The sequence below is a fragment of the Punica granatum genome, chromosome 7 (genome assembly GCF_007655135.1).
Source record: "Punica granatum isolate Tunisia-2019 chromosome 7, ASM765513v2, whole genome shotgun sequence".
NCBI classification, from domain to species: domain Eukaryota; kingdom Viridiplantae; phylum Streptophyta; class Magnoliopsida; order Myrtales; family Lythraceae; genus Punica; species Punica granatum.
Window position 1 is genome coordinate 17,477,139 of NC_045133.1, and position 14,964 is coordinate 17,492,102.

At 36.9% G+C, this 14,964-nt stretch overlaps 1 protein-coding gene across 4 annotated transcripts; it reads right to left on the reverse strand.

The window, feature by feature from the left end:
* Positions 1–8,449: 8,449 nt before the first annotated feature.
* Positions 8,450–13,345, reverse strand: LOC116215405. Of its 4 annotated transcripts, none has more exons than XR_004158459.1 (7): positions 13,188–13,345; positions 11,984–12,118; positions 10,445–11,469; positions 9,949–9,986; positions 9,681–9,863; positions 9,107–9,222; positions 8,450–8,768 (listed from the first exon to the last, which is right to left on the reverse strand). XR_004158459.1 is itself a non-coding variant. In XM_031551105.1 (7 exons), the coding sequence occupies exons 3-6, from the start codon at positions 10,655–10,657 to the stop codon at positions 9,192–9,194; spliced, it is 465 nt and encodes a 154-aa protein (XP_031406965.1). In that variant the 5' UTR covers positions 10,658–11,469; positions 11,984–12,118; positions 13,188–13,345; the 3' UTR covers positions 8,450–8,768; positions 9,144–9,191. The 4 variants fall into 4 exon arrangements, 1 of the variants encoding a protein (XP_031406965.1); XR_004158460.1 differs by having other exon boundaries at positions 9,144–9,222; positions 9,668–9,863; XR_004158461.1 differs by having other exon boundaries at positions 9,668–9,863.
* Positions 13,346–14,964: the final 1,619 nt, after the last annotated feature.

Sequence of the window (14,964 nt, forward strand, 5' to 3'; positions counted from 1 at the left end):
CTGCGTGCTCTTCAGCCTCTTCTCGTAAGGAGATGGTTCAGCTTACTCCCCAATTTGAGGACAGCTTTTCTCCGGCTATGAGCTTCGATTGAACTTCAAATCACCCCCACCTCGGTTCTTTTCCAGCCTTAGCCGGCCGAATGACAGAGTGTACATTTCTTGCCTTTTTTTCTTCTTATGCACTATATGTTGTCCCCAAAGATCGATCGCCATTACTTAGTAAGATATATGCTTAGAAGATTCATCTGTTTCCTACAATAAGTGTTTCGCTTTGGATTGAAATCTGTATGCATAATTCGAACATTTGTTGAAGTTTAGGGAGAATATGTCCATTGGGTTTTCATCATTAAGTGTTTAGCATGTGTCCTCTGATACCGTGAGTGGATGAGAGCTATTTTTTAGCTTGAATACTTAGCTTTGTTACGTCAAATGTTTTTGTCTTTGTGATTAATCTTGGATAGGGTTTGGAATGTGTTCAGAGTGCGAGTTGGATATGGCATTCTTGTTAATTGATTTGGAAGGATTACATGTTGGCGCATAAAGATTGTTGATTTCAAACGACAATTCGAAGGAGTTTCAAGGTCTGACCAAGATTTGATGCATTCATGTCTATATCGATAATGCGGTCACTTTCGAGGCTTTAAATTAATGGTCGGGTCATGGAATTGTTTTCTGTGTCTTTGTTATATGATGCCTACACGAGTTTTGTTAAGATGTGTCTGCCTATATCCTTAGTATGTCTGGCTTGCTTTCAGATTCATAATAATGATCTTTCAATGCCATACTTGTCTATCGAATCACTAGTTTAATTATCACACTTCGGGAACTATAGCGTTTTGTTCCGTTCATGGCAAGTAGCGGTCTTATTTTATTGCATGTCATTGTCGAGCAAGAGATTAGGAAAAGAGGAGACATGAGGAATAGGAAAACCAAGAAAAACCTCACAACGATCTGATAAAAGATGACAACTTTAAATATGAATACGGGTACCGATTTAGGGGTTTTAAAACATAATGGAACCCCAAACCTATATCTTTTTTCATACATTGACCGGTAAAAGCTTAGGTGAATAAGGTCGCATCCCTTGGTTGATATATTGAGATTTCTAATTTGTCTTGAGATCTAGGTCCTCAGAAGAGGCTAGTGTCGAGTCCTAAGCTGCTTAGAGTGCGTTTGAATTTATAGTTGAGTTGAGTTGAATTTTGGTTTTAATTGGTTTGTAATGATTATATTGTTGAATTATGAGGGAAAGTGTGAAAAAGTAATAAATAATTGAGAGAAAGTAATGATTAAGTAATGATTGTGTTGTTGAATTGTAAAAAAGTAATGAATAATTGAGAGAATTTAATATTAAAAATTGAATTGAATGGTTAAAAAGTTTAAAAAATAAAAAAAGTAATGATTATGATGTTGAATTGAAAATAAATATAATTGAGTTGAGTTGAGTTAAAAAATTTTCAAAAAACAAACACCCAAGTCGTCTAGGGGTAACTTAGCAGGGTTCCATATTTGAACGCAAAGCCGATATTGGGCGTGTAGCCATGCCCTTCTTGTTGACTAAGCCAATTTCTCGGGGCAGAACTTCACTGCCCAGCTCCATGCCGCTCTCAAAGGGGCAGACCCTTGTTGATGCGAACTCCGATTCATGGTATAACACTGAGAAATATAAATCAAAATCAGAGTTGCTTCAATAGGATATGTCATTAAGAGGTTCGATATAAACAACCTTGTAGTACTAAAATCAATATAAATGGAAGCTATGCGGACCCGTATATGGTCACGGCACGAATTAGGCGTATGGGATCAAGAGAGGGAATAACACAGTGGTGCACCTCTCACCTGGTGACCAAGAGGTCTCAGGTTCGATATCCAGTGGGACTACCCGTGCCCCATTTATTAGATATTTAGGATTTATATTTCAATGTACTAGACTCATGGGTCTCCCTTGTAATCGAAAAAAATTAGGCTTATGGGAGAGCGCATGAATGCATGGGCAAGGGAGTCGATAGTTTGTCTTTTTTTTTTTTAAGGCCAGTAGGCTTAGGATTTGAAAGATATGATATCTTCTAGGCTCTTTAAGGTCATGTTATATCGGAATTGAAATTCCTGGTTCAAGAGTCCTATTACGATCAAGTGTTTTCGATCGCCATGATGCTCGACTTGTATATGGTAGTTATATTTTAATTCATCTACCGCATTGTTAGGGTCTCTGCATATCTTGCTCACATAAAAAGTCCCGAATAAGATCGGCTACCTGGGGTAGTCCAAAGGCACGAAAGATTAATGCAACTAAACTATTTAAACTTAAAAACAACTTAATTGTATTTTGCCTAGACCCAATGATCCGAATAAACTACAACAATGTCCATATAGGGCCTAATTGTGTAGGTTTGCCTATAACCATATCATAAAACCCTCAGCTTCACGTTAATAAACCTTTCATTTTCAGTTAAACGAATTTTTATTGTATTTTATTAGTACTATATTCAGTGAATTTCTATATTGGTCCAAATTATTTGTAAGCATTTATATATAATTATGAGTCTTCTTGATGAAATGTAAATTCATTTTGTGCATAATGATTCTATTTGTTTTAGTTTCCTATTCCCCGAAGCCATATGATATCTCCATACATATTTTTCGGTTACATATCTATATATATTTTACAAGTTGAATTTCTCAATATATATTATATTATGTTAATTGCATATTTATAAGACTAAAGTAAGTAGTTGTTTGTTTTTCATAATTCACTTTTTTAATCGCATTCACAATTTTTATTGATATCTACTCGATACGTACATTATTTGTATCTATATTTATTCATGATATATGTTTCAATTATTTACGTTCAGTTATATAAAAATTGATAAAATATCATTATGTTATGCGCAGATATCAACTAGTTCAGCGTTATTTTGAAGTATCGAAAATTCAAGGTAAAATATTCCTTTAGTCCTCGACTTTTGGAACTTTTTTTGTTTTTTCATTCTAAATCTTTTTTAGCTAAAATTTGTCCTTAACCTTCACTAACAGTGTCGGTTTTAGTTCTATGGTTTACTTTCCATAAAAAAAAAAACGTTATTTTTTCATCCAAAAAATTGATTTTTTATATAAAATTATTAAAAAAAGAAAAAAAGCTTAGAAAAATTGAATTCATATCCGATTGAGGAGAAGAAAAGGGGAAGGTGGGATCTTGCTGGCGGCCACCACCTCGCAATTCGGAGGTGATGGCCGCCCCGACTCCAAGGTGTTTTAATTATGCAGATCTGCATAATATCTAATGTTTAAACATTAAAAAAGTTAATTAATTTTTAAGAAACTATCATTCAATGTTTATTCATGAGTACAAAAGTCCAAAAACATTGTATGTGCCTTAACATCATATATATTTCTATAAACTATCTTATAGTAGATAAAAAGACTTGCGCATACACGCGAATATTAGAGTTATCAGAAGTCCAAAGGACCATTAATCAGTATTGGATCAAGCATCTGTAGGTAACATAAAATTTCACCCGCGACTAAGATCTCTACATGACGAAGTTAGTTTCAATTATCTTTGTTTTACTGCGTATTTTTTTAAAAAATCATTTCTTATAATAATATTGAATTTCAGTAAAATTTCTTTGTATTTATTGTTAGGCACAAAAAAAATATGAATATCCATTTTCAAGCTTGACAAGAATGCAGTTCATAGAGTGGAGAATTCTTGCTTTGTTCTTGTAAAAATATTGGGGAGTCTAACCACGAGTTATGAGGTTCTTAATTTTCTTTTACATAATAATTTTCGACTTCTATAGTTGAAGAACATTTCGAGTTGTACGAGTAATGTGTACCATAATACCACGCCATTTGTTTTGCTGCGATTAGTGAACACTCCAAGAGTGTTTCAATCATGGGCTACCTACATATGTATGGTATTGTGTCCAAAGAGTCGCTCTTCTTTTACAATTTATATAGATATTTAGTAAAATCTATTTAACATTATATCGAAATAATATTATGAATATATTATATAAGTTAATATAAGATGAGAAGATATTTAGAAAAAAATAATTCCAACATTAATCCTAAGAAGAGTTTCGATCACGTGGAGCCGTTAGAATACTCTATTTAGCCTTGGCGGCATGAAAGGGACGAACCCAGGATTTGAAATAAGGGGAGGCGAGCTCCTTGAAGAGACGAGTAGGACGGCATTTTTCCCGAGTTTGAGGGCAAATATAAGGAGTTTCATCAAAGTTGAATCATATTCACTACACAATCGGATTTTAATTTTAACTTTAACTCTATTCACTACACAACAAAAATCAACTCTTCAAAGTAAAAAAGGTGGCCCCATACATAAATTCACAAACAATTTCATTATACTCAATTCAATTTTTAATACTAAATTTTCTCAACTATTCATTATTTTTTTACACTTTTTTCTCATAATTCAACACAATCATTACAACTCAATTAAAATCAAAATTCAACTCTACTCAACTCTAAAACCAAACATACTATTTCCTTTAAACGTTAAAATTTTAAGGAGGACAACTTCCCCTCAACTCCCCCTCAGTCCATCTTTGATGACAACACAAGATGCCTGCAGAAGTTGAGAAGTCTCGCTAACAAGAATTTAGAACTTTTTAATTCCTCAGTATGGTGTTTGCCATAAAGAGTTAATTGAGATAATCTAAAGAAACTACCCGCATATTTAAAAAAATTTCTTTTAGTACAGCTTTTGCTGGGCATTTGATCAATAAGTGACGATGCCAGGCAGTAATTGCTAGTCGTTTTCTTTCCCAACCAATTCCTGGTTGTCCAATGAAAGCCTAACATACCCAATGGATACCGAAGAATGATAAGCAAATCGATATTACAATACACATGGGAGCATAGATGTCCACAGCATTCACGTCCCTGCTATTTTGCCATTAGACTATTTCATAAACGTACATTAAATTAGCCGGTCTCTTGACAAAAAGAGCTAAGCATAAAACTCCAACAACATAAATACAACAAATAAAAGAATTAGAATATATGCAATGGATAAGATAAAACCTATGTGATATGATTATTCCCTTCGTCTATAAAACCAAGCCTGCGGTGACAGAGGATTTCAGAGTGACAAATCGAAGGTGCCCAACCAGGGACCGTACCAAAACATTCTTGGCATGGCTACTTTCGTAAAAGTTGTGCCCTTTGCACTATTGTTGTTTTGTGTTTACGCGAGCGTGCAGTGTTATGCCGATCCAGATTTAAGGTTAGTATACAAAATCTGTAACGGAAGAACATTCTATACGCCCAGTAATTACCAGGTGAGTGCCGAAATTGTGCTCGAACATTTAATCGAAAATACACCGTACAATTATTACAACTACTTTTACAAGACTCCTTGGTCGAACGATGGCATCTACGGGCACGGTAAATGCCACGGACGACTTTCACACGACGAATGTCAGTCTTGCTTATCTGCAGCTGTAAGTTATAAAAACGCAGAAGACTGTCCCCAGCAAACTATAGGACTTCAAATTCAACTTGCGGATTGTAGAATAAGATATGAAATTTATCCGTTTACGGAGCCTTAATACGACCGTGGCCCAGTTCTCATTGTGAAGTTCTTTTATGTGTGTTTGAATAAAATCGAAATATGGAAAGGATTCTGCTCAGTAGAGCAACTCTTGGTCCAGAATCTGCTCTATTTATTGGTTTTGTTCCTATCGGACTATGCGCCATTACTGCTCGTAATGTATTGGCCGTCCTTGCATAATAAAAAGTATGTCAATCTCACAGTTGTTATTTACATATGAGCTCATGGAAAAATATATTTCGAGGGCGTAATGATCACAACGCTCAAAGTTGCATCTAGGAAAATTATTAAAGGACGGTTTATATAGACAAGAAAAAAAAAAGAAAAGGGCATTCATGAACTTATTGATGACTTATGTCTATATGTATAACTGGAGAACGTGCAATTATCTTGAGCATATGGCTGAAAACTATTGAAAAGCTTGGACAAATATTTTGAATCTTATTTTCCTCATAGAAGCTATATCTATATCTATATATAATAATTTAAAGTACTTTCAGGACAGCCTCATATTTGAGTACATGATAAGGAGCTTCAAAAAGCCTCCAATTCGAGCGATGAGGAGTTTCAAGAAACAATCCCTCAGCTCGTGGTTAGTTGATCACTGGTTCATGTCCGTTATTAATCTATGGATAGACCTTATTAAATGATTTTATATTGTAGTCTCCATTTCTCCAATATCCGAATAGTCTTCTCGAACAACGGAATAAACTTGCTACAAGTTATCAATTTATTATATTTCTAATTTATTTTAGGTGAAATATTAATTAAAATTTATAAATATGAAAGCCTCGCTAAATGAGCAAATCAGCAGACTAGTTTAAATTCTTCCTTGGAAAATGTCTTTTTGTGAAATGTGTATCGATTAATATATCTTCGCCAATAATGTCTCTTCAATAGTACTTTTCTATTAAATAGATAATTTATGCCGGCCCTGGTTGGATCATATGGTTCGCGTCTTGAAGGGAGAAAATCCACAACTAGGTGAGCTTTACGCCTTAATGGATTCGAGCTCGGAACCTGTGGTCCTATCAAACTTCCCTATATCAGGTGCTGCACACCGAAAAAGAAAATGGATAGTACACCTTCATTTGTTAGAAGAAAGTTTTATTATGATTTTCGCAGTGGGCTGCTGGGATGGTTTGGAAATGATATAGCATATTTAGCTCTGAATTTTCTTGGCCGCATAGTATGGTGCAGAAACAATTATTTGTTGCTTAAATTCTGGTAGGGCATTGACGGAAGAAGATAGCACAGGAACCTCAAGAAATGAAGGGTGGAAGCTGCGAGGGTTGAGTAAACCCAGGAGCAGCTGGGCTGAACTCAATATAGAAGGTGTTGCGGACGGCAACCTGGTTTGATTGGCGTCGGTTAATTGATGATATATCGGGAGAGGTTGGGCTTCTTCACCTCAGTCGCCGCTGAGTTGATCTTGCAGGAGAAGACCAAACCCGAATATTCTTGTAGATAGAAATTATGTTAGGGATGGTTCCCGTCCACCTAACGACAAGAGCAAGTTTGCTAACAATGCCCCTTCAAGTAATGACATGAACGAGGATCAGAGACCGAAGCTAGTTGAGTCCAGAAAGCAGCTAACACTGCAAATCCTTATGCCAAGCCAGTTCCTAGAAAGTGCTTTATATGTAACCATTCTAGCCAACAATCCAGTGACTGCCCTCTCTGACATGCAATCAACGTGGTGGATCGAGAAGACAGAGAGCATGGTGATCGAGAGGAGGCGGATGAGAAGTTGTGTTCCAGATGGAGAAGACAATGAGTATGATGAAGAGACCCATGGTGATGGATAGAATCATGCTGTTAGAAGGATGATGTTGTCACTGAAACAAGAGGATCACAGTTAGCGACATCAACAATTCCAAACGGGCAGGAGCGCTATCGCTAGTCGATTATGCGATGTTGTTATCAATAGTTTGGCAAGGACGTTGTAAGCATAGTTTGGGGTCTAAGACCAAGAAGCACCCCAGCCCATATAATATTGGTTAGACAAAAGCGGGAGAGGAGATTTAAAGATGAGGTATATTTCAATGTTTTAATATAAATGCTCGTCACTTGTTATTTGGCAGACTTTTGGAAGTTTGATGCTGCAGCCTGACATGATGTAAGAGAGAATACATATAAATTCAAGAGGGGCGGTAGCAAATTCATTTTACACATCACCACATTAACTTGATTCTTGGTGCTATATTGCCGAATTTGCCTCATTATTGGATGAGCCCAAAGGAGAGCAAGATCCTTGAAGGAGAAGGTGAAGGAATTGCCACAATGGGGACATATGCGAGAAAGCATAAGCCCATGGGTTTTTCCAGCCTTATTAACACCAAAAAAAGATGAGAGTTGAAGAATATTGTGACTAGATAGTCGAGGCATCAATAAAGTTAATGTGGGACCTGATTTCCAATCACTAAGCTATATGATATGCTTAATAGACTGCACGGTGCATGATAAGACGTTGCCGAAGATCAATCTTTCTAGCGGGTACCACCAAATTCGGCTCAAGCTCGGGGATGAGTGGAAGACGACTTTCAAAACAAAGGAAGGCTTGTATTTGTGATGCCATTCAGGCTAACCAACGCCCTAGCACTTCTAAGCGGTTCTTGAATCACATATTGAGGCCTTTTAGTGGCAAGTTTATCTAGATGATATATCACTTTTAGTGGCAAGTTCGTTGTATTTTATTTAGATGATATCCTGATTTATAGTCAATCGGAAGTGGATTGCATTTATGGGAAATGCCAACAACTTCGTAGAAACAGACGGCAAGAACAAGTGTAATTTGGGGAATATTAAGTCCTAAAACAGACGGCAAGAACAACATGAAACTGGTTTACTTCAAGACGTTGACAGGAAGGGTAATAAAGCAATAGAATCTTCATTGTCTTAGTATAATGAACGGCATCATCAAATGACAATTCGAAAGACAAACTCAACATGCATATACCAGGCAAAAAAAGAATACAACATGTATACACATAATAAGCTCACCTGTTTCACAAGTTTATGGCGTCAATACATGGCGATAGATAGCATCATTGACAAAACAAATATGTTTGACTATTCTTTTACCTTTTCCCTCCTTTCTACAATAATTTGTTTTTTGCGTCTCGCCCAAAGTTTGGGGGGACGCACCGCCACCAGGGCTCCAAAAGATTTCCGCAAACAATTTCATGACCTGCATGGCATTGCTAAAATCTTTAAGTGATCGTAGACTTTAGGACTAGAACTCTCTTTTGATTAACCCGCATTACATTTTCTACAGAGACTACCCTATGGTCAGAGAAAACATATACAAGAAATAACAGCATTTTCCAAACTAACACAGAAACTTATGACGATAATCACAAAGTTTATGCGATTATTGATGAAGCCTAACTCCATGTAAACTTCTATACCACTGTACTATATGAAGTACAGTACTACACGAAGACTCATCTTTATCATTGTTCATTAAACAAACAAACAAACACGTGTTTTCTGCGTAATCTTTGTAGTTTGTTATTAGATACTTACAGAATATCTGAAAAAGAGATTCAGAAAAGCTCCATACCCTCAGACATTAGTTTTTTTCGCCAGCATGAACACGAGACTAAGCTTTCTATGTTGTCTGGGCACAGCTTATCAATTCACTGCATGAGAAAACTGAATGACATTAGCACTATCGTATGCATATCAAACACCATGATTTGTGGTTAGCTTGTATGCATGATGCTGAGTTCTCAATTAAGCTCTGCATCTACTGACGTTACGATGAAAAAACAACTGGTGTGCATACAGGCTGTAATTAATTTAAGGAGTTAGGACACAATGTAGTTCAGGTACTTCAAGAGCACTAGTCCAAAAAGTTCCAAGTGGCCAACTAAATCTACTAATGCACGCATCTTGTAGCCTTCTAATGCAATCAAATAGCCCAGGAACATATTTAATTAATCTTATTTCCCGCTTCATAATTATGATCTCAAACTAATGAAAGAACGACTTACTGTCCTGATCAAAAGGACCAACTCATTTTCAATTTGACCGAGTCATTTTATGCATGCATATTATGGCCAAAAGGATACTGACAGACAAGACCTTGGAGACCAACCGCATAGATTGTCTAGGAAGGACTTCCCCAGAGAGATGTCTTCTCAAATTCCTGACCTCCGGATTACTAGAACCATTTCCTTCTCCGCCATTTGTGCTTTGTCTCTTGGGAAAGTTACTACTTGAGACAAAGTCATCAAATATCAAAGAATTTCTCTTGAACGACTTCTCAAACTGGGAACATCTGAAAGGAGAAGACACATTATAAGACTAGAGTACAGAAAATAAAACATGCAAAAAATAGTTTCATTCAGTTCAAGTGAGATTACTTTAAAATCTCCATTTCACTAGCGGTGCTGCTCCGCGCCTGAAGAACAAAAGGATAAGGCTATATTATCAAACTGATTTTGCTGATTTTGGATCAAAGTTACTTGATTATTCAAAAAAAAAAAAAAACCTCCTAACGCAATCAAAATGTAATCCTAAATGCTGTGTTCACATCCTCCAATCATCTCTAAGCTAAATTTCTCAAAAGATTGCCTCAGATTGTTTCATATATCCACCAAAACTTCAAAATCTCTAGCAGTTTCAAATTTTATATGAACAGAAATAAGAGCAGTGGTTCAGTTCAAAATAAACTGAACGCTTAATGCAAAATGCCAAAAACCACTAACCTTTTTTTTAAGTTTTTTCAGTTAAAATGTAACATTCCCATCCTGAATATCTTTGTGGAAAGAATAAAACCAGAGAAGATTATATTCAAGTACTTAAAGAAAAGGTGTACACACTACATAAGCCAGATACAGGAAGAGAATTTTATATTACCTCTTTCTCTGGACATATCAGGAGTTGGCTCCTCTCAGAACCGTGATCTACCTCACTCGAGTTGGCTGATTCACCCTGTTCTGATGCCACGATGCAGTTATGATCAACCAAACCATCTCCACTACCTTTGCACTGCGATGATTTATCTTTCTGAAAACCAGCAGCTTCAGACAGCTGCTTCTCTACAGAAGCAAAAGCTGAGCAGCCATGCATGGTTGAACCCAAATAAGAGCAGGAGTCGTATCTCACAGGAGAAGTCCGACGTTGTTCAGTAATCACCTTCAGAGGTTGCTCTGATGTAAGGAAACTTACTGCACCATCTGATATGGAATTTGAGAGAGAATCGCCAATAATATCTATCTTCTGGTCATCAGATGATGTAGAAACAGGTATCTGGTTTTGTGTAGAGGAACTAGATTTGGGTGAGATGAAAATACTATTTTTTCTATAGGCTTTGATAATCCTTCATCCATTGTGTGCGATACCTCGATAGAAGACGTCAAGGAACCATCAACTCTATCTAAACAATCAAACTCTTTACAACTGTTTTGTTTGTTTTCTGAATTTGCAGCTGTTCCAGATAGCAAATGCTCAACATCAGTTTCATTGGCAGTGACTGCAATGGAACCTTTCGAAGGACTTGTACTCTCTCCAAAGCGCCCAAGTTCCTCATGCAACCGTTGAGATTTTCTGCAGTTGCTGTTCTCAGTAATACAAATATTCTTTTTCAAACTTTCAGCCCATTCAGATAGGGTTGAGTTCAGATCAACATAAAGATTTATTCCCCCTTCTGACCTAACGTGAAACTCGAAGGAAGGGGTACTAACTTCCACGCTTCTCACAGACTCAATATAGGCACTCTCTGCAGGTAATTTGCTGGCAGCATTCACCATTTTGCCCAAGTACTTTTTACCAGTTATTCTTGGTAATACATTAAGATCAAGGCTGCTGGGATCATGTTCAACAGATTGGGAGCAGGATGTATTAGCGCACTTACGTTTCAGGGCTTTGAGATCAAAGTTGTCCTGCATTTGCCAACATTGCATAGAAATCTTGAGCATTACATTCAAGCACAATCCTGTAAGTGCACTCAGAATACCTCTATCGAGCTCTACCAAGAAGCTAATATAAAATGATTTGATTTCATACAATTTCTTTTGCACCTATACAAGCTTTTCGCCATCATCACCACAGAAGAAAACTTTGTATGCAATTATATAGGCCAAAAAATTGCTTAGCACTTGCACATATTGAAATAAGCATTGTCATTCTCACTGTAAGAGAAAATACGATGTCTCAGTTGACAATTCAATTGTATACTTGAGCAGTTGCTTCAATGAAGGAAAATGAATTGACACTATAATGGAGTTGCAATAATTCCAAATGGTGGTAAAAGGAGAGCAGGAAAACATTTTCCTTTGGGGGCATGGGCAAGTCAGAAATCAAGCAATTAAGATCTACAAGACAGGAAAGTAGCAAACACAAGCTTTACTTTGCTACTAATATAATCAAAGGAAATTTGAAGGATCGAAATGTTACCGGCAATAAAGCAGCCAACGCCTCTGCCAGATAGGGCTTCGGTTTATATGATGGCATCCCATACTTCCGGCACAGTGTCTGCAGTTCTTTCTTTGGGAGCGTCAGTAAGGAATTCGCTCTCTTCTTGTTCACCATCTGAATCATATAAGAGGAGAATTTGTAATGAGAAACTCAAAATCAGAAAGAACAATCAAAACAAGATGCAAGTCCTTCACTGAGCTGTAAACGGTAGATAACTTCGAAGAAGTGACGAAAATATAGCATTTAATTCCAATTCCTTGTTCCATACAAGTTTCAGTAAAAATATGGTAGTCACCAGAACACTTCATATTTTTCGAAAAGTAAATCTTTGCTTTTGCCATTACAGGAAAGCGTTAATATTAATTGACCAGGCATAAACTCACGACTTTCGAATATATCCCGCAACGAATAAGAACGAGCCAAGTTACTCACACACCACTTACATAACTCATGCTTGGTTTGGCAGATGCGAGTACAACTGCCATCCGGCGCAATTTTTCAAAACTAAAGAATCGTAAACGTTTTTCAGAGGATGTTAAAACTTGCAACTTGTCGAGAGAAACCGCAAAATCAGCCAAGGATTGACAAAAAGACTTAATGATTCTCTTTCCATATATGGTCACACAGGTATTTGTCAGCAATGCCAATATAACCGTCGAACGGTTCAAAAACCAACCGGTTTTGTCGGTACAGGGAAACTGCAGCCAAACTAACTTCTCCCATAATCATCTCAGACATTAATAATCTACAAAAGGACATAACATATGGGGAAGAAAACTACAGTACAGGGACAACACAAATCGTTCCGCTTCTCACAGATTACCTTGTTCATGAATAAAGAGATCAACTCCCGTTATTGCTCATTCATTTCTACCATGAAAACATCAACACGAAACCGCGATACACAAAATGGCGACTCAAACTTGAATAAGCCCCTTCGGTTATACGAAAGTTGGACAACTCCTCATGAAGCAGCGTGCTTCAGATGAGCTCTCCGGGTCGCCCCGAGCTCGGGAGTCAAATTAGAGAGAACCTGCTCCCGACATTCAACTCTGTTGTACTAAAGTAGCCCCAGGAGGGACTGATGGAAACTGTATGGATTAGGCTCCAGAGCCTCATTTCACGCGTCAAAAGAGGAGAACGAAGCATAGAGCGATTCAGGATTGACGGAGCTGGGCCGTACCTGATCGGAGAAGGAGTTTCCTCACCGCCCCGGAAGCTCTCCCGGAAAATCCGCCGAGAGAGAGAGAGAGCTGGGAGCCTCGGGTTTTGACCATGAGCGGGTTCTCCGTTCAGACATAGAGCGAGAAAGAAGGTCGAGGGAGATGGCAGTTCCGTAAAATGGGTGAATTTGGGGGCGAATTTTCAGGAATTTGTGGAAGCAACAAGAGACGGTCCCTGTTGGCGCTAATAGAGCGCTTTCCTTTTCTGCGTCTATCTATAAAGTAAATTTGGACCCCAAAAACTTTTAAATTGGGCGGGGGAATTTTTTGCTTCCCACCGCTGGTGGCTCTCCGATTAGGCCCGCAAAGTTCGAGTTATCGCGTCGTATTCATGTCATAGTTCTCGTTATAATTCATGAGTTCACTTTACGATCTTTGAAGGTGGAAAAATTATGATCTAGTTTTTCTTTCTATATTAAAATTCGCGAAAAATTTTGAATTTATACCTATTTAACTGGAAAATGAGACGCATGAGCTTTTCGTGGAATAGTTAAATTCTATCGAGATGGTCCATTGATCAATTTAATGAAAACATGAAATGCAACTGTGAAGTTATACTATTCAATGCATTTCTGAAACCCAAAAAGGCAAAAACCACTTATTAATAAGACAAAACTATCACTGTTGACCGGTTAAATCGATTTAATACTTATTCTCTTTAGATAAAGTTTGAGATTCTGAGTTTTATAAAGGAAGAAATTCTTGTCGATAACTTTATTTCTTTAATAGGCCGACTCACCTCGAACTTAATTAGTTGGAATCCACTAGATTTAATGATACTAACGTACGCACCAAAAAAAAAACTGAAATCAATCTTTTACCCTTGACTAGGATCAGATCTCTATAATGAGCCCATCCAGATCCATCAAAATTCAAACCAAGCAGTTGCTTAGTCCGTGATTAGATCGTCACCTTATTGCAAAGGAGGGAAAAAAAACCCTAAATTCACTGGACCCCTCGACTTATGACGTGAGTTTGAGTTTACCCTCTGATTTTCAATTTTTTTCAAAGAATCCCCTGACCTTATCAAAAAATAAGTAAGGTGTAATCTCAATTAAATTTCGATCAAAATTCCGGCCAAAAGAGGACACATTCCACTCAAGTGTCATATTAGAAAGGACAAAATTGTTTCTTCAATAATTAATTGCCTGCAAAAAAAAAAGGAACAGAACAGTGGAACAAGTAAGGGCGCCGATCCTCCTGGCTTCTTGCCCCGACCACAAAGTTGTGGGAACGAATGTGTCTGCGGAAGGGTCCAACAGTGTTTGTATCGTGCCTGTCAAGTAAATTACTTAAAAGAGTAATAGAGTAATAACTCAATATTAAATAAATTACTATTTCTCAAAAAAAAATACACATATTTCAAGTAAATTGCCCATACTTTAAGAAATTAATTGGATTAAATCACTTAAATTCGTAATATATTACTTCAAATTGAAATAAATTACACGGATTTTAAAGAATTCATACTTATGGACATCATGAATAAATTACATGATTCTTGAGAAAAATCTACATATACCACTTGATACAATCATTATCTTCTCGTTAATGAGGTTTAGGTGATTGGTCTTACTTGCCTAAAAACGAGACCTACCATAGGTAATATTACTATAATTTTAATAAGCCTTGTCGATATTTGGCCAAAATAAGCTAAAGAAAATGGATGGTCCTATGTTACTTTACTGTAAAAACAATTTTGATAGTTGATTATATTTCAATCGTTGAATTTCAATT

Coding starts and splice junctions, on each gene's coding strand:
- LOC116215405 (XM_031551105.1), bottom strand. CDS start 10,657: ATGCATGGCTGCTCAGCTTTTGCTTCTGTAGAGAAGCAGCTGTCTGAA. Junction 9,864..9,948: donor AGTGAAATGGAGATTTTAAA/GTAATCTCACTT, acceptor TTCTCCTTTCAG/ATGTTCCCAGTTTGAGAAGT. Junction 9,223..9,680: donor CTTCCTAGACAATCTATGCG/GTTGGTCTCCAA, acceptor TTTCTCATGCAG/TGAATTGATAAGCTGTGCCC.